Source organism: Harmonia axyridis, chromosome 1 (genome assembly GCF_914767665.1).
Source record: "Harmonia axyridis chromosome 1, icHarAxyr1.1, whole genome shotgun sequence".
Classification (NCBI taxonomy): domain Eukaryota; kingdom Metazoa; phylum Arthropoda; class Insecta; order Coleoptera; family Coccinellidae; genus Harmonia; species Harmonia axyridis.
In genome coordinates this window covers 676,087-697,250 of record NC_059501.1, presented here as the reverse complement: position 1 = coordinate 697,250, position 21,164 = coordinate 676,087, and the positions used below count along the sequence as shown (strand labels likewise).

The following is a 21,164-nucleotide window of genomic DNA, read 5'->3' as shown; positions in this document are numbered from 1 at the left end:
AAAGACTCGAGAAAAATCTGTCAAAAAGAGTTTAACAAACAGTTAAATGTAATTTGTACGTATTGAATAAGTATTAATTAGTAAAAGACAAATAGTGATTTAGTGAAAACTGCAGAACATCAGGCGAATCTAGTGTCATATTACACTAGGTGAAATTTTAGTGAAATAGGTGAGTATTTTTTAAACTTGATTCCGTTCAACATTTGAACTATGACACGCTCATTTTAAATGTTTTGAAATTTTGACTTGAATTAACTCTTTTTAAAGCATCAGATGCTAATAATAATTGAAAAACCGCCTTTATTTGGCGAAAGTTCAGATATAGTTATTGTTACACTTTTACCTAATGTTATTGATTCTTTTCCCTAGCTTCAAATTTGTTTGACACTTCAAAAAATGTAGTTTATCTCTCTCTCTCTCTCTCTCTCTCTCTCTCACTCCCTCTCTCTTCATTGAATTGAAAGTTTAATTTTACATTATAAACGTATATAGTGTTTAGTAAAACATCAGGTGAAAAACAGAAAAACCCAGTTTTTTCCAATTTTTACAATTTGTGTGAAATCCAACAACTTTTTCAACAGTAGAAAAAAACAAACAAGTAACATTATCGATTGGGTGTCTGACTTATCAACACTCGTTAATTAAATCATCATTGGAGACTACATTATTTTCAAATTGATCATTATCGACCGGATGAACAGAATAGAATTTGGGTTCGGGTTCGGATTCGTCATCAGTGACGTCATTTGGCACCATTCTTGGCTCTAAATCCGAAATTTACGGATGATAAAGCAATTTGTTCGGAGAATGACCTGTCAGAAATTGAATCAAAATATGTAAAATTTTCAGTTTTTATTATATCATTTAATTTTTTGAATCGAAAATTTCTTGAAACTTCTGGAAAAATCCCTAGGACAAAAATTTGAACATTCCATAGCCAATAAGGAATAACTTTTCGATGTATGTAAATTCTACACAAAACCATCAAACAAAATATTGTACCTCTCTCTTCAACCTTCGGTAAATTTCTGCATAAGTCAGAGCTACTCTACAAAAGCCTTCTATTGAATAATTTATGACCATTCAGAAAACAAAAATTCCAACCTCATTTAATATTTAAGGAATTTCAACCACCGACTGTCATTCTTAGTACCATCAGTGGCGTACCCAAGGGGGGGATAAGGAAGATATATCCCCACCAGGAGGAATATCCATTATATGTAACAACCTTATATATCACAATCTTATTATGAGTAAGCAAAATTCTTTGAAAAACTTCTTCAAAAGAAGGAAAATTTGAATTTTTGTCTTTATCCCCCCCAAGGCTTATGTCTGGGTACGCCACTGAGTGCCATTAACGTAGTTTTATGACGTTATAAACATTTGGAAAGTTTCACCGTAAACTGACCTGCACAGAGCCTACGTATTTTTAGAAAATAGACCAGTTGATATTTTTTGAATTTATTTATTTTGGTTGACATAATTTCTGATTACCCCCTGTAACTAAAAAAGCGCTTTATACGGGGCTATTACGATAATATATGATACGTCAGTAGATATTAATTTCCGTGAAGAAACATTAGGGTTTTCCTATTCATCACAAAATTCTCAATTAACAACAGACCTAAACGATAGGAATTAATTTCCTTGGTACGAATTATTTTTTTATTGCAACCGAATTATTTCTTCGTTTATCTATTCAAGCTTTGCAATATACCAACTAACTGATGGATTCTCCAAATGAATTTACGAAATAGAAGGGATAAAAGACCCAGGTATAACTCGATGAAATTGCATTGTGGTTTATCTCAAGGACCATTCAGCCTTTTCATTGACAGTAAATTCAAAAATCTCATCCGGTTTCAGTTCACATTTCCATTGATCCCAGCGTATCGTTCGGCGTCCATCGGCAGTCTTCGACTCGACGCGCACGCGACGAGATCGACGCAGACACCCATCATTTCGCGTGTGACAGGTGGCTGTGACTGCCATGGCACGCTATTGTAAGATGGCTACTCAGCCGAGTTGCTAAGCGAAAGTGTACTCTTGTGCGACGATCTTGAAATAGCCGATTTCGAAACATTGTTGAGTCAACCCGCCGCGAAAATCTATTGTTTCAATCGAAAGGCGTGGGAAATAGCCCGATAGTAACGTTTCGACACTGTTACCAACAGTCTGATCTAACCTTATTGTTTGGTCGGTTCTGTTTTCAAAATAACAACAACGGAGAAGTTTGTGTTTCAGAGCTGTTGAGTGAGACTGGTGGGATCTAGACTTGATTTCATTCAACAGACTGTATTTCAATACGTAGTGATGTGTGCAATGAGAAAACTACCTGTTAAAGTACAGTGAACTCTGTTGTTTATGTGGTTTATCTGGAAGTACACTGAAGTTGTATATGATAAAAGTACTTGTACGAGTACTTGTGAAAATGCACATGGATACAATACTACATAGACTTTGAAGAAACCTTTAATTAAAATTTAGCAAAATTCCAAACTCTAGATGGACATAAGGAATGTGATAGTGATTGTGATCTAACAGTACGAAAGACTTGGATATTATCTCTCTTAAGCCTTGCACTAATCTAATTGAACAGTAAAAAAATGAGCAGGACTTCCAGGACTATCTGAACAGTTTTGTTATCTGTCGTGATTGCTTGTTTACTGAAAAGTTTCAAGTTTTGACTTCACGAGAGATGTAAATTTGGTCCGACTGACTGACACACTGGATCGAGTGGGTTCTGGTTTAGGGGGTTGTCTAGACGGTGGTGGGCCAGTACCCCCCGTCGCTCCCCAGCCCCCAGGATTGTCTCCTCTGCATCAAGAAGTTAATAATCCCAAAAAACAGGCTGTAGTTGACAGGTATGTCGAAGAAAGTAGTTTGATAATAGAGCTGAGATTCAATCGGAATCAGTAAAACTTCTGGATCAACATGTATCCCCCTCATTTAATCTGCTGAGTAATTTTAGGTGTACCCAATAGGCATAGATTGCACGAAGAAAAAAGTTGACTTTAATCGGTGAAAAATTACATCATTTCTTCCAAATTGGCTATGGATTAAATAAGATATTGAAGTTCGATATGATTGAATCTAGGTGAATTTTGTTAAGATCATCGTTCCTAATTGGTTGCAACTGACAAACAATTGAAATCGATTTATACAGCTTGTGTAGACCTTTTTTCTTTCTATTGCATGTTCGATTGCTTTAGATTTGAATGATGGTGATTCATGGTTTTGTTGTTGAAAGAAAAATATATTTAAACAAAAATATACCAATGAATAGTAACACTGGAAGTGTTGAAAGACCCCTTTGTTGGCCATAGATATTGCAGGATTTATTGTTATTATTTTTATGATTGATATTGAAAGTAACATGGTATAGTATGACACAGGAGAAGCAAAGAAAGAGAGAGTATATTGATACAAAAGACCATTCAGAATATATTTGATAACTACACAGATTCTATGAGTTCAAAAATAGTTGAACAAAAAATAAAGCCATTCAGCAAAGTTCAGGGTACAATATCCGATTCAAGATATTGGTTTAAGATTGGTACATCTTTATATTTTGATTGAGAATTTTTTGGCATTTCTGTTAAACCAAAATGAATGATTTTGTTGTATTCCTTGACATTTAGTTTTTTTCTGTATTTATTTATGAATGAATTAATAACTTTCCCTAAAAATTAAATGAGGAAATTGATGAGTACTCAGTTTTGCACTTGAAGTTATGTTTTCAATCTCGATAACCAAAATTGCAAATTAGGAGTATGATGCAAGATTTAATATCGTTAATATTTAATTCTAATCTGTTTCTATTTAAAACACTACGTTTGGTGCATATTCTAATGAAATAATATCTCTCAAGATTTAAGTAGGTATTTGGATAGGATTAAATTTTAATCAATACATTCTGTGGTTATTCCTCCAACAGGTGGCTTGAGGTTGAATGTATTTTGATCATTTTGTTATGCATATTTAATAGTGATTTATTCTCTTCTTGGATCAAACATTTATTAAACGTCTTTGATGTTATCTTCTACAAAAGACGGTATACAAATCTGAAATCTTTTAATTTCTTCATATTCAAGTGGTGATACGTTTCATGTGGAATATTTTATGAATAGTTCTCGTTGAATATTGTAATTTTGGCGGATTTATCTCATATCTGCTGTTAGATTTCTTGCAAATCCAATGACCCCAAAACATAACCTATAAGTCATCTTGACTATAAAGTTAACAACTAATTTTCATATATCTGTGTTTTGGGTAACCTCAAAATATTTCTTCTTCTATATGTTCTTTTTGTTGGACATTGAGATTTGAAAATCTCTTTATTAATGAATATTTGGTTATGAAATTTGAATTTTTGGTTTAAAGAGTTCCTGAATTCGAAGTTATGTTACAAAATCTACCGTAAATACTTTCGCAATAGGTTTTATTTCGATCGATAGATTTTCGTTCACTCTAGAGCAGTCCATTATATAAAAATCGTCCGGTACAAAGCTTCTCTAACCCGTTTTCCGATATCTCACATATTTGTTCCATCTTTGAGAAGACCGGTGTCGGTGTTTCTCGTTTTGTTTCGTTGGCAACACCCACATTTAACTACCTGTTGAACGGTCGTCGGACAGGTAAACATCAAAACTCGCCCCCTTTCGAGCGATTTAAAAATTTGCTTGTCGACCTAGTGCGCCACAAAAACGGTAGAGACAAAACGCTGATATAAATAAAAATGGTAAACGTTCGAAATCTACCTGGGCATGATCTCTGTCCACATCGATGGATCGGGGGCGACGTTGTCGGATTTTTTGCTGTGTTGCCGATGGTAATTGTTGGAAATTAACAAAAATCATATTTTTCTGGAACGATTCAGGTTCATTATCGAAACGATCAATATTGTTTACAAACAGCCGCAAAAAATTGGTTCTACATGAAATTTTTGAAGTCTCAACTACTTATGTTTTTTGAGAATCGAATTCTGAATTAATTGAAAAAATTGTTTACATTCTAATTTAAAAATCCGATCAATGAATGTTGAGAACTTTTGATGAAATAAACATAATTGTTGAAGTTTGTCATTTTTCAAAGAAAAAATTACGTTAGATGATGCAAATTAGCGATAAAAAAAATTGACTATTCATTTTAAGTACACAACTAATGAGATTATTACCAACTTAAAGCTTCTTGTTACGGTTTGAATCAATTTTTAAATCTCTAAACTCCTGCGCAGTTGCCGATGTGCCATTTTGTAATTCGAATTTCATTGCGTTCTTTCAAAATTGTTTTGTTTTAGTAACTCGAATAGTATAATAGTATGCAATACCATGCAAATTCCACGGTTTTTTGAATTCCAACATAAAATTCAAAAAGTCAAATTGTGATTTTGTGTATTTTGACAATTAATTATTAATGCTGATTTTATGGTAAAACTTGCACAGTCTGGCAACGTTTATGACGTCATTACACTCCTAAGATGAATCAACTACATAATTATATTTTGTGACAATAGAAATAGGTAATTTCTGAAGACCACCCAGAGGGATTTTTGATTTAATTTTGCCCTCAAAGTTCACTTAATTGTCACTTACCTTAATGAGAATTTCGACTCAGTCCGTTTAAGTTATTTCTAAGAAACCACTAGTAGTTAGCTATTCATTTATAACCTGCAAATTTAACTATAATGTGCAATTCTTTTTACTCTGTGAAGGTTGAAGAGTTGTAATTCACATTCATCACCAAATTTGGGTCACCCTGTACAAAACTCTAGGAAACCACGTGATTCAATTTATAAAAACTGATTTTTATTACAGGTTTTTCAATGAAGGAATGATGGTTATAATGGCAACACTGTGTTTTTTTGACATTTCTTATGTCATTTGTGTTTAAAAGGTTATGCCACTTGATCATAGAAAAATACATCCTTCAACAACCTTTAAAATTTGTGAAATTATTTAATAAAAAAACAGTGCTTATTTGTGAATATTGAGAAAAATTTAAGAATAATTTCATCCACGATTTTTCAGTTAATCTACTCGCTATTGGTTTTTACATGATAAAAGAGTAACAGTACTACACAGAAATGCTCACACACAAGAGAATATTGATTGTTAGCAGTAAGTGTGAGAGAATATCCAAATTTCGGTTTCACGTTGTTCTCAAAAATGAAATCCATCTCAAACAATATCGAGAATTTTTAAGAAAAGATTTGGGATTTACATCTTCACAAAAATCATTTGGTTCAAAAACTGAAGCCATTAGACCACCACAAAAGTTGTGTTTTCTGATTTTGCTCTTGAACAACTTGAAAAATGATGAATAATTTCATCGAAAAATTTAATTCAGTGATAAAGCCCATTTTTTGTTAAATGGTTATGTAAACAAAAAGATTTTGGGGTGATGAAAATCCACACGATATTGATTTTTTTTTAAATCTCTCAGTATTCACAAAAGATAACTGATTTTGATGAAACAATTCAACAATTTCTAAACGTTGTTGAAGCGTCTTTCTATCCACGATTAAATGGCATAATCTACCGAACACAAATGACATAAGAAACGTCAAAAGATAATACACAGTGTTGCCATTATAACAATCAATCCTATATTCTAAGGATTTTTTTCTCGTACGACCCCCGTACGTAAAAAAATGGCGAGCGCGTTTTCCAAGAACGCAATTCCTTATCTCAGCGCGCGGAGGCAGAATTACAGAAATTGTTTACGTCCGGCCGGCTCAGATAATCCCAAAGCAAACCCGCGAATAAAACCTTCGACTAACGAAAGCCATTGGCGTGTCGTACTGAATTTTCCCGTAATCAGCTTATCATCGGCTCGGGTAACCCGCGCTCGAGATCCCGAAACGGAATTGAGCAATTAAGCGATGCGCTAAAGGCGCGGCCCCACGCGCCGATCTCGCGGCCGGTCCGCGCGCGTGTGGCCACCTTTAGCCGCCCGGATTTCTCCGAGGCGTGTCGTCGTCGTCGTGATCTCAAGTAGTGTTTCGCTCTGGGGCTAATACTCTCGCGTTTGTGTGCACTTGAGGCGCAAAGGAGCACCGCCCGTTCGTACATGAGAGGGAATCGGATAGATATGATGATGGTGGCTTCTTTCGCAGCGGATGGACCGTTATATTGTGTCTCCCTATGCTCCTGACGTTTCGCGCGATGAAGCTTCCTGTGCACTTTGCGCGTTTGTCGGATTTGATTCTGTTATGTCGGATTTGTGCGCCAGAGAAGTCGGTTGGTCTTTGATTTGTTGCGGAGTTTGGGTTGGTAGGACTGTTTTTGGGAATGATCGATTAGGGAGTTAGGTTGGTAACTCTTAAGTTACCAAACAGATCCAGTTCATTCTCACTTGTATTTTGTCTTTTTTTTTTGACACTTAGGAACGATCAAAATCAAATTTTAAATTGTAAATATGTCGATAAACGTGAAAAAATAGCTTTTAAGATGCGAATCCTACATAACTGAAGGGTGTTTTTTTAGAGCTATAGAACTTTAAATTGCAATAAAACAACGATGGATTATTCGATTGACATGAATTTTATCCGCAAGATAATCTTGTGGCATTACATTTTAAATGATTTCTGGCATATGGCCGCCACGGCTGGCTCGGATGTAGTCCAACCTGGACGTCCAATTTTCGATGACTTTTTCCAACATTTGTGGCCGTATATCGGCAATAACACGGCGAATGTTGTCTTCCAAATGGTCAAGGTTTTGTGGCTCATCCGCATAGACCAATGACTTTACATAGCCCCACAGAAAGTAGTCTAGTGGTGTTAAATCTCAAGATCTTGGAGGCCAATTCACAGGTTCGAAACGTGAAATTAGGCGGTCACCAAACATGTCTTTCTATAAATCGATTGTGGCACGAGCTGTGTGACATGTTGCGCCGTCTTGTTGGAACCACAGCTCCTGGACATCATGGTTGTTCAATTCAGGAATGAAAAAATTAGTAATCATGGCTCTATACCGATCACCATTGACTGTAACGTTCTGGCCATCATCGTTTTTGAAGAAGTACGGACCAATGATTCCACCAGCCCATAAAGCGCACCAAACAGTCAGTTTTTCTGGATGTAACGGTGTTTCGACATACACTTGAGGATTATCTTCACTCCAAATGCGGCAGTTTAGTTTGTTGACGTAGCCATTCAACCAGATGTGCGATTCATCGCTAAACAAAATTCGCTTATGAAAATTGGGAACAACGGCAATCTCATTTTGAGCCGATTTGCAAGCGTTGTTCAGGCGTTAATCTATTCATGATGAATTGCCAAACCAAACTGAGAATAAATCACTTGACAGCTGTTAAATCGGTCGCCATCTTGAACAGTAATGCCAACTTAAAGTTATATACCTCGAAAAAAAACACCCGTTACTATCACGTAGCGAGGTACGAAGTGGATTGGCCGAACATATTTTGACGTCAATTTGAAGTAAACTCGTGTGTCATATTTATTTTAATTTCTTTGAGTTTATCGTTTCTATGCAAATTTCGACAATTAATTTTTATGCAATAAAAAGTTAGTTTGAACATATTTATTTTTACTACAGAAAGACAAAGAGTAAGAATGTTATGAAAGAAAGTAATATTTTACAATGTTATATCACAAAATAGTTTTCACAAGTAAAAATGGTGGAATCAATAATGAAAACAAAATATTTTGGATAGGTCACTTGATCGTGCATATACGAATGACGTCACTGATGACGCCACATTGGGTGAAATATGAATTTTGGTGGCCTTTCAATCTTAGCTTTTTCATGGCTATTTGTTGAAGAATAGTCAAGCAAATTGAAATTGAAATTCTTTGCTCAATAAACTTCACTGATTCATTTGCTAGGATTTATGTATTGCCAATTCTCAATTCGTCAACTAAAACAGGGTTCCCAGTTTATGAACTTTTCGCCAATTATAGGATTTAACCATTTCTTGTTAACTATATATTCATTTTTTTTTCAATCATTTCGACAATTTTTTCGTATCGGTAAGTAAAGTCTGTACGATTGCCATTCTCAAAACTGTCCCACAATCTAATCAAAACAAACATTCCGGTCGTTTTTCGAAAGACCAAAACCAGCCATTGCGGAGATAGCGATTGCATTCCTTAGTCCTGATTCCTGCACTCAACAAGTTCTGCGAAACGCTGGACATTTATCTTATCCCAGTTCGTTTGAATTTGTGAAGATAAGACACCACGTGATACCAGCCAATTGTACAGAGGCTTGTCGGTATTGTACACGTCACTTTGGGGATTGCAATCGGCCTAGCTGTGCATATTTAGATTGCCTTTAAACAATGCAGTTAAATGATTCCTTCTTTCAACTGTAAGATACAAGTTTCATACACAAAAGAAACTACATAGGTTGCAAAGATTTCGAAGTCAACAACAAACGATTTAATTGAAATTACGAGATTTTTAATAAGAGGTTTCATTTTGATATTAAAAAAAATGATTAAAGTCTAAAGGTGTCGAATCACAATAATTCGGTGGCCAAATGTGATCACCCTTTCGAGAAATATCACGGCCAGGAAACTTCTTGAAAAATTGCGATTGTTTCGTTGCTTGTGTGACACGTAGCGCAATCTTGTTGAAAATTAACGTTGTCCACATCAATATCTCCCAATACCGGCCATGTAAAATCATTAATCATATCTCGGTAACGTGTTTTTGAAGCTTGTATAGTTCCATTTTTAGTAATGGCGTATTTTTTACTTGTCAAATGTCAAAAGAAAGTAACTTCAAAAGTGACAGCTACCCAGATAGTGGTCTATTCGAAATGAAACATCTTATTGAAAACTCTTCATTACGCGAAGATAAAAACCTAGAACAGGTAATATTAATCTCGATCAATCTTCTGAAATCAACTTTGTTAACATTTTGTAGTCCAAATTGTTTCATTTCATAGTAAGATGAAATACTTCTGCAGGTAATAGAATTGCTAAGAATTGATAAATATTCAAAAGGCATTAATGTATTTCAGAACGTTATATTCATGGTTATGCTAGAATATTAATGAATCAGATTTAGGAGGCATCAGAGGCGGATTCAAATAAAGCCTTCAATTGGTGAGCAGCTTATCAGTTCGTTTATTGAATAGGGTTTTACTAACACTTCACTCACTTAATCAATAAAAACAAATTTTTTCTTAAAAATTCTTCAACTTCAAAATCCCAATTTTTATAAAGATCAGTCAGTAGGTTGTAATGAGTAAATTAATTATAAGTTTTGGTACTCATTTACCAATCTGTAGCGAAGATTAATAAAGACTGGATAAACTGGTATAATACAAAAAAATATCAGTACAAGAAACACACTGTATCTCGAAAACAAAGCGTTTGCGGGCTCATGTTTATAGGACTCTCATTCTTTAAAATTATCGAAGGAATCTCTCATTCAACTTTGTTCCTTTAATTTAGGAACACCCTGTATAAGAAGAAGAGATAAATCATATCCAGATAGCTTTCTGAGTAGTAGCTTATGAGAGACAGGATCAAGTCAGTTTGGACTACACCAACCTATTCATTTTGTTGGTTTGTAATCTACTATTTTTTTTGACCGATTCCGTCAAAGGTTTTGGTATCATCGGAAATAATAAACCAAAAGAGGAATGGCCTACCGAATGGCTTTCAAAGAAAGTCAACGCGTGATTTGAAAAGTTATGAATAATTTACGAGTTGAACACAATTGTTATATCTCTACCCAAGAAGGTATGTGTTTACCTATCGATGGCTCAGAGTTCACCCAAGTTCAGCGTTATTGTCTTGTTTTATAAGGCGAAACGACAAGGAATCGGAGTCAAGAAGACAAGCTAGTAGATAAATTTGACAAGGTTAATCCATTTCTCTTTATAAATCAACTGGCGGACCCAGCAAAAGTTGTTCAACCAGAAATTCAGCGCTAAAATTCATTTAGAAATTATGACGATTATTTAATCGTCACAAATGTTAGTATTTGAAAAAAAAATTACAGTTTGTCACTTGATTTTTGTTCGAAAATCCATAACAAATAAAATCGCTTTTTTTTATTTTCAAAAATATATAACATGATATATAAATTTCTTACCGAACTATAAAAGCCATTAAAAGTTTCAGTTTCACATGGCAAATAAACCTAGTGCCTACTTTGATAATCTGTGGACTTCAGATAATTGAAGTATTCGGTGGCCACCAAAGTCTCCGGATTTAACACCGTTAGATTTTTTCAACATTTCAAAATTGATGAAGGTTGTTTTTTAAATAGACCAAAGGAAAAAATTTAATGGTCCTAAATCCGGAGAACTTGGTGGTCACCGAATATTTTAATTATCTGAAGTTTACAGATTATCATAGATAGGCACTTGGTTGATTTTCCGTGAGAAACTGAAAACTTTTTATAGTTTGATAAGAAATTAATATATTATGTTATGTATTTTTGAAAACGAAGAAAAGCTTCCACCGTCAAGAGAAAACTATGAGATTTACTCTTGCATGAAATTCTTCAGAATAATTAGTTGTGATACCTCATTGATTATCCAAGCTAGTGATTACGATCTATAAATTGCCAAGACAAAAAATCAAGGACTCAAATTTTGAAAAAATCATATTTACAGTAATTGACTACGTTTAATGATAAAAGTGCAAACTTGTTATACTATCGATGCACAGAATAAAATATTTTTATCGCAAGGTTCTAGCTTGATTAGTTTGAGATTTTTTCAAAATTCCCTTAGCATATAATTCCTAGAGGCATGCAAGTAGACCTACCGATCTTGTGTTCACAGGTTCGAATCTGAACAGAATTACTGTTCTTTTTTTCATTTCATAATTTTGCTTTTTATTGAATAATCTTCGAATATCGAATATTTTTTTGAAACATAGAGAATTATGAACCAACGTGTTGAATTCACGTGGTTATTTTTCTCTGAATTTTATCCGTTTGCATAATCCAAAATGGGATCTGGAGAGACTTCTGGCAATTACGATTAGACACTATCTGACGATGACAAGGTCGCGCAATGGAGGTTTGCGATATTTTAATCGGCATAATCAACTAATTGGGTCAATTTCCCATTTGCCTACGTAAGAACACAAGCAGGGAGCTCTTGCATAACTAGCAGATGCGAGGAATTGATTCAATTACATCAGGGCTTAGAAGGGGGTTGTCTAGATCACGTAAGGAAATTATAATCCTGGAAAAAAAAACATGGAATATGACGATCTTCATTTTCAGTTCATCTGAAAATGTATTGAATCATGACGCTTTCAAATTTTTAATGACGAAATCACAACATTTCTTATTACATTATATAAATCATAATTTTCAACTTCTGACGACTGTAGTAACATTTTTCTAGAAATTCTGTTATTCTAGATCTAGAGTGTCTACATGGTCTGTTTTGTATCAGTCGAAATTTTAAAGTGACATGAAGAAGGCAGAGTGTTGGCAAAACATTTCTTGTTAACACTAAGGGTCTTCGATACCTTCCGATGCTGTTCCAGTGCTAATCAACATTGTAACTTCCAAAATACAGGTCGGATTTCTTTCATTTTTTGAGTGAACAATGACGTGATAGTGAACTTGAACGTATCGTTTCGATTTTCAAAAAAAAAATGATAATATTCCGCAAATTGAACTTTGAAACTGAACAATTTCTGTAAGTGACTATTCAGCTTTAGAGGGACATTCTAATTTCAAATAACTCAACGTTCAATGTTCAGTGATATTATGAGTTTTGAAATGGTGCAAACATTTTTTAAAAAATCCTTGATTTGCTCTAGTTATTGATGTTTTCCAAATAGAATTATGCTATTTGGAACGCCTTCCAAAGGTTAACCCTTTTTTGTGGAAATAATTTTATTTGATTTCACCTTGTTGAACCTGATTGATAGTATCTTGAGATGACTACTTGATATGCTTCATTTTAGAGTAGCTTCAGATTTCATGCATCGAAATTCAAAAATTGACTGGCTTCAAAGCGTAGACCAATACCAAACCTGAAAAAAATGAAAATTGTGCCTATATAAGCCTCACCAATTGATATTGGCGAACCTACCATCCTTTTGCGCCCAAAACAGCCTAGATCGCGAATCCCACCGTACCCCGAACCGAACCTTGTGTAACCCCGTGACTAATCCACGTTTTCTCTCTTTTTGCAGATTACGCAGACGTATCGAGTCATACAGGCGTCGCCAGACCGACTGTATGCCACGATTCGATCAGTCCTTCACAGGACTGTGTGAACAGAACCTGCAGGACACCCTGCAGCTAAAACAACGCTACCTGGACGCCAAGGCGAAGAGGCCTCCAAAGGCCAAGGACAAGAAGCAGGCGGATCAGGGGGGTAACCAGCAACAGCAGCAGGCTGCCTCTATCCAGAGCAGCGTGCACGTGGTAAGTGACCATTTTTTTTTTTGAAAGATATCAAGGTGTTTTTGTTGACTTTTTTGACAGTAGGTCTTTCTGCGTTTGTTTTTTCTTAGGCTTTGAATTGAGATTGAATTTTGTAACGTTTCATTTTACTGCTCAAGGTTGGATCAAAAAAAAAAATGAAGAAAGCACTGATTTGAAGTCTAAAGTTCGTTACTGGTATTTTCACTAAGAGGGGTTCTACACTCGATCGCTATGCAACGCGAAACACGCAATTTGACCCAAGAGGAGTTTCTTCGTTGAGACAACGGTTTGCAACCGCTCGCCTCCTTCAAAATCAGCTTGAGCAAACTCATGGGGTGCAAATTAGCACTCAGACAATAAGAAATCGCCTCAGAGAATATTATTTAAGGCCTCGTGTCGCGGCAAGAGGCACAGCTCTTACCCCAGCCCATCGAAGGGCGCGTTTGGATTTTGCGAGAGAGCATATCCATTGGGAAGAGGCTGATTGGTAAAGAGTTCTCTTCACAGATGAGTCTAGATTCTGCCTCTACCATTTTGATCGACGTTCCCTTGTATACAGACGTCCACATGAAAGATATGCTCAGTGCACTCTTTCCCAATCAACCTCTTCCCAATGGATATGCTCTCGGAAAAATCCAAACGCGCCCTTCGATGGGCTAGGGTAAGAGCTGGGCCTCTTGCCGCGACACGAGGCCTTAAATCATATTCTCTGAGGCGATTTCTTATTGTCTGAGTGCTAATTTGCACCCCACGAGTTTGCTCAAGCTGATTTTGAAGGAGGCGAGCGGTTGCAAACCGTTGTCTCAACGAAGAAACTCTCAAGTAACGTTCTTGAATGGCAGATGTTACCCGTGGTCTACCCTGTCCTGGTCTTCGGACATTCATACCTGTCTCCCTGAATCGCTGCAACATTCTGGACACACTTGTATGGGAAACTCCAAACCTTTCTGCAATTCTTGTGTATGTCCACCCTTCTTCTCGCAAAACTACCGCTTGAGCACATTCCTCTTGGGTCAAATTGCGTGTTTCGCGTTGCATAGCGATCGAGTGTAGAAAATCAAACGAAAGAAAAACTATTGATCACTAGAATTGATCGAGAACAACTGATTTCAGAATGGAGCCAATACATTCAAAATCTGATAATCTCATCTTTTTTATTCCTGCTGGGAAAAAAACATCTGTATTGAAGAAAAACGTTGAAAGTGGATAACATATGCATGCATAATTCTGATAAAAATAATTATCATTGAGAACACCTTCAGTTGTAGAATAAATTTCAAATTTCCATAATGTGCGTTAATTCTTTTGCGCAATGTATGTAAGTATTGAATTCCATGATAACGTGTAGTTTAATTTTCTAAAAATTTTCAAATCCGGTTTCCTCGATTCTGTTCTTTAAAAATTCTTGTTTCGTGTTCTTGTGCTAGGAGCACTGCAACTGATTTTGGCACCCAGCTTCATCCAAATTAGCTTTTATGGTTCGAGACATAATGTTTTTTAATTCGATTTGAGGTGGTGGTGTTCAATAATCTTCGAGATTGTAGGAAATAGTAGAACATAGTGCAAAATTCGCCTTTTTCGAAAGCTCGGTATCCACTAGAGAAATTCAATTATTCTAATCGCGGTGGGTGGAGTAACCACGTCCCAGATTGTCGAAGAAGGCCGAAAGAACCGTGTTAACACGACCTCAGCGAGTACGGAACCCATAACCGGACTTTCTAATGGCAATCGACTGTGCCGGGTGTCTTCCGGAAATAGCAAGAAGAGATCACACGGTCCTAAGGAGGTCTCTTTACCTGGACTACGCCCCTCTCGACGTTTTTACCTGTACCGGTGGTGACGTCCGAGATTGAAGAAAAAAAAAGATCGTCGTTTTCTATGGTCAAGGACGAACGTTTCAATTTGAAACGGAGTAGGAAAAATTAAAAATAATTGTCGAATTGGTCTCGTTTTTTGATGGTTGAATTATGAAAAACAGGAAAATTTATTGTATTAACTTGAGAAATTAGTATACAGACTGTTCCATAAAAACGTGTCAAAGTTTTATTTTTTTTTTCAAGTTATTTCTCATAGCATCTTCCCTTCACAAAATATTCTTGAATTTGGTATAGATATTCCAATTCAAAGTTTTCATCATGTACTATGCTAATTTTAAATCATAATCTACAGGGTGATACAGTGTCCGCTTCTTTTCTCCAGAACTTTTTTTTTGGCGAACCACTGTTAATTCAGAAAAATTTAAAAAGAAATTTTAGTCCCGTAGTAAACTTTTTGGTTTCTGGAAGTTTTTTGAAACTGCTACCGATTTCGAGAAAAAATTTCAAACAATTCTCTACTAATCCCATACAGGATAATGGGATAATGTTGTTTTCATGCTAAAATATCATAATTTTGTGTAAAATAGGCCAATAGTCAATAATATGAACCAATTTCCCAACAATTTTACCCACTACCGAATACGCTCTATTAGTGATGACTTCACACACCGCCATTTTAGTTCTCCTGTCAGTGTTCGGAATCCAAACAAACATATTGTCATTCAAATTAGTACGTTGTCGTTGAAGAAATTGGCTTATTTTGATAAATAAGATTATTTAAGGAATGATTTCACTATTAATTGATAGACAGAAGGCACGAGATTAATGTCAGTGAGTTCGAACCTGAAGTTCAACTAATAAACACGGCTTTTTACAAAATCTGGGGAATGATACAGGATTCAAACTTACTGATATTAACCTCGTTCCTTCTGTCTATCAATTAATACTGAAATCTTTCCTCAAATACTCTTATTTATGAAAATAAGCCAATTCCTTCAACGGCAACGTACTAATTTGAATGACAATTAAATTGTTTGGATTCCGAACACTGACAGGAGAACCAAAAATGGCGGTGTGTGACGTCACACTAATAGAGCGTATGAAATGAACCATTTTACCGAATACGCAGATGTTGGTACGCCACTGGACCGCCCCCCGGAGATAACGACGCTCTGAACGATGCAGCGTCGGCCCCGATAGCGGCGCCCATATTGATCAACCGTACCGTCGGAAGGACGTCTTGGTGAGAAACCGGACCGGACAAAGTCTACTTCCGGTGTTACGATAACCAAATCCATTTTATTTTCTGTTAGGTCGTTCGATCTTGTGGGGGGGAGGCGACCTGGGCACCTTGGATAATAACAAGTAGAATAATTGTAGTTTGTAGTTTCGTCTACCTGATGTTAGAGGGCGTACAAATTAAATGAATAGGAATCTGTAATTCATTATTCGAATTTCGAGTTGCGGGATTTTTTTTGCTCATCGAATTCATAAATTGAATATTACTTGTGCATCTAATGCAGGAGCAGTTGAATAATTGAGAAAAAATTGGTTTTTGAACGAGTTAATCGCTGTTCGTATAGCCAGTCCAAAAAATTAAAATTACTCTACTCATTACTTAATAACAAGATCTTTTTATTAGTTGTTAGGCCAAAAGAATCGGTAACTGACTTTACTGACGTCAAAATTACTCACCGATGTCTTCATAATTTTATAGGGTGGTCCAATATGAATTATACAATTCAAAATGTATATTATTTATAATCTACAGGCTGTAGGTAGATCTGTTATCTGGGTAGCTATCACTTTTGAAGTGTCATCTTTTGACATTTGACAAGTAGCAACTATGCCATTACTAAAAATGGAAGGATACATGCTTCAACAACGCATTGAAATTGTTGAAATTCACAGCGAAAAAAAAATTCTTAGTGATACTGGTGGAAAAATTTGAGCTGTTCGGACAAGTTATTGATGTGAAGAATGGAAACCGTATGCATCGCTCAAGAACAACTGAGAATATTGCTGCTGTAACCCTTAGTGTTGACGAGGTCCCAGGTTTGTTGATTCAACATCGATCTTGGGAATAAGGCATCCCATAAACTACTTCACACCGTATTTTGCATAAAGACTCAGGTCTTAAGACTTAAAAGTTCAGTTAACACAAGAAGTCAAGGCGGTCAATCACCAGCAATGTCATATCTTTGTTGATCGGGTCCTTGGAATGCATCAAAATGATCTGGATTTTCATCGAAAAATCATCTTCAGCGATGAGTCCCATTTTCAACTTATTGGCTAAGTTAATAAGCAGAATTGTTCCGTTTGGGGCTCGGAAAATTCGAGAATAATGGTTGAAAAGCCACTTCATTCTCAACGTGTCACCGTTTGGTGCTGGTGGGATTGGACCTCACTTATTCACTGGTCATTGGTGTCACTGATGTGATTTTTGGGCTGATGATGTGATTCTACCTTACTTAATGGAAAATGAGGGTGATGCAACTGTTACGATGAATGGATTGTGCTACTATTTTCGGAAAACCCTTCATTTTAATGAATTCGTTTGTTGTTAGCTTTGAAATCTTTGCATCTTTTGTACATTCAAGGTAGATCTACAGGCCAAGTAGATCTACAGGCAAGCTCTAAGTATACCAGTTAGATGAATCTATCGGGTATGTGGATCTACCAATAAACTAGAGAATAAGCTGCTTAATAGTTTCCTAGAGTTAGATCTACAGGCCAGGTAGATTTGTACCTATACGATATGATGAATCTATCGGGTATGTAGGTCTACCAATAAAGTAGATAATGAAGTAAAAAAAGTAGATAATAAGCTGTACACTAGTTTTCTAGAAGTAGATCTACAGCCAGGTGGATATATCGGGTATATATGTTGATCTACCAACGAAGTAGAATGCTGATCATTAATTTTCTACTTTCCATCGTCTCAAGTGTGGTTTGATTCTTATTTTCTAAAGGGTTATGGCGTTCAACGTACTTCAACTCCATTACGTTCATAAACAAATAAATCGAACCAATATATTCTCATCGTTCTGGCCGTGCACTCGATACATAGAGAGATAGTGAATCAGTTTGAATTCCAGAGAGTTGTATCAGTTGAGGACAAAGCAATTTTATCAAGAAACCGGGGTTCGTATATAGATGACGAATCGGCCTCTTACGTAGGTCGTTCTAGAGTAGCGAGCAAAGTGAGTGAATCACAAGAGAAGAGAGACGCTATCGGGCCAATCCCATCCTCCTTCCTCCTCCTGTTGCTTCAGGTCCGATGACATCGACCAAGTGCAGAGGAAATCGACGGAGAAGACGAGGAGCGGGTGGCACAGTGGCGTGCGCCCGCATACTTACTCGTATGGTTACACTTTCGGTATTGATAGTTAGGTTGTTCGATAAGTTTTGCGGTTCGATAAGAGAAACACAATTTTATGATTTGGAATATACCTTCTTATTCAGTTTAGCCAACATTACACTTGTTCCAACAAGATTCCAATTTGGGAATCTTCTTCTGATCTTGAAGTGAGAATCTGGAAGGGTTGCAAAATGAGCTTCTACATCTTATAAAGGGTGTTTTTTTAGAGCTATAGAACTTTAAATTGCAATAAAACAACGATGGATTATTCGATTGGCATGAATTTTATTTATCCGCAAGATAATCTTGTGGCATTACATTTTAAATATGATTTCTGGCATATGACCGCCACGGCTGTCTCGGATGTAGTCCAATCTGGACGTCCAATTTTCGATGACTTTTTTCAACATTTGTGGCCGCATATCGGCAATAACACGGCGAATGTTGTCTTCCAAATGGTCGAGGGTTTGTTGCTTATCCGCATTGACTTTACATAGCCTCACAGAAAGTAGTCTAGCGGTGTTAAATCACAAGATCTTGGAGGCCAATTCACAAGTCCAAAACGTGAAATTAGGCGGTCACTAAACGTGTCTTTCAATAAATCGATTGTGGCACGAGCTATGTGACATGTTGCGCCGTCTTGTTGGAACCACAGCTCCTGGAAATCATGGTTGTTCAATTCAGGAATGAAAAAATTAGTAATCGTGGCTCTATACCGATCACCATTGACTGTAACGTTCTGGCCATCATCGTTTTTGAAGAAGTACGGACCAATGATTCCACCAGCCCATAAAGCGCACCAAAAAGTCAGTTTTTCTGGATGTAACGGTGTTTCGACATACATTGAGGATTAGCTTCACTCCAAATGCGACAGTTTTGTTTGTTGACGTAGCTATTCAACCAGAAGTGCGCTTCATCGCTAAACAAAATAAAATGGACGTAGTGCGCGATACGTATTCCGCACAGAACCATTATTTTCGAAATAAAATTGCACTATTTGCAATCGTTGTTCAGGCGTGAGTCCATTCATGATGAATTGCCAAACCAAACTGACAATAAATCACTTGACAGCTGTTAAATCGGTCGCCATCTTGAACAGTTATGCCAACTTAAAGTTATATACCTCGAAAAAAAACACCCGTTACAGTAGAACCTCGATCATCCGGCCTAATGGAGGGGAAACGGTTCCCGGATAATCGAAAAACACGGACAATCGAAATTCCTCAAAATACGCACAACAACTATGAAAATTAGAGAAATGTATGGGGTACAATTATTTATTAAGCAACATAATAGAATCATAATACCATATAAAAATATACAAATGAAAAACAAATCATTGCATTGGTACCTATAATACATCGAATGTATATATTTTAGTTGAAAAAGTATGTAATTTTTGTCTGTCTTTTTTTATTATTCATCTTGAGACAAATGTGAGCCCGAATTTTCCTCAAGTGGAGGACATCAATATAATCCGTATCATTTTCCTGCTCTAAATAGTGCATCAGACCATTTGCAAATCTCAACGCGTCTTTGGCAGAAACAGTGTTTCTCTAATTCTGTGGTCATTCCGTTCATTCTTCCACATCTTGTTGAAGAAAATCGTGCGAGAATATATCTGAAACGCACAGTTTTCATGGTTATATTTTATTATTATATGTTGGTACTCCGAACTTTCCGCCACGGCTTTATCTATCGATTCATCAATTTGCCTTGAAGAAATCAGTTCACCTAACCAACATTTTTCAATGCAAAAATCACTAAAAGATATTTATGGAAATATTTCATTAATTTCAATAAAAATGCAATGAATTAGAGAAAATAATGTATAATACTCGTACAGAAGGCTCATTCTACCACTCGTCCATTCAAAAACTCGCCACTTCGTGGCTCGTTTTTGAATTTTGAGCTCGTGGAAGAATATCAATGCCTTCTGCACTTATATTATGAATAACTATTTCCTGCGTGGAAAATTCTTCAACACTTTAATCGACAATCGTCTGTATCCATACAGTGGTTAGCTTGGGAAAATTTTGATGCGATTTCTGAATCATCCAGTATCTGATAACCGGGTTCATTTAAATCCGAATTTAGCCATTCCTCAACATCATCGACTAAAACATTTCCAAATTATACCAAATTATTACTATGGCGCATGCGTAATGAATTGAATCCCGGATAATCGAGTGGATGTCTGCTCGTAGGAACGGATGAGTGAAAATGTCGACGAGCACGGATTACAGAGTAAAACGGATAATAGGAGAACGGATAATCGAGGTTTTACTGTATATGTGAACAACGTTTTCTACGATTGATTTTTTTGGGTTGGAAATAGATGGAAGTCGCTTAGGGCCAATTTCGAATTTCAAATTTCATGATAATTTGTGTATACATTTCCAAGAAATATATTTTCTAATACTGTTACCTAGATTAGAATTCAAGAATCGCATTCTAGAGCTAGGACGATCAATGCGGTTTAGCAACCGATGTTTGTTCCAAATTTCATGCAAAAATCTATTAAAGAGGCTCCGAACGGGGTACGAATTTTTTTAAATCTTAATTTCAGCCTCTCCATATTCCAAACCACAAATTGTGAACATTG

The 21,164-nt window shown here is 36.1% G+C and overlaps 1 protein-coding gene across 3 annotated transcripts in view; it reads left to right on the top strand.

Annotated features, from left to right (window-relative positions):
* Window positions 1–1,940: 1,940 nt before the first annotated feature.
* Window positions 1,941–21,164, top strand: part of LOC123671331 (neurogenic protein mastermind-like) — a 78,165-nt gene continuing 58,941 nt past the window's right edge. For 2 of the 3 annotated variants that reach the window (XM_045605091.1, XM_045605090.1), the window contains exons 1-2: window positions 1,941–2,864; window positions 13,147–13,381. In XM_045605091.1, coding sequence (XP_045461047.1) covers window positions 13,193–13,381 — 189 coding nt within the window. In that variant the 5' untranslated portion in view covers window positions 1,941–2,864; window positions 13,147–13,192. The remainder of the gene's footprint in view (window positions 2,865–13,146; window positions 13,382–21,164) is intronic. The other variant, XM_045605092.1, reaches the window with a different exon arrangement.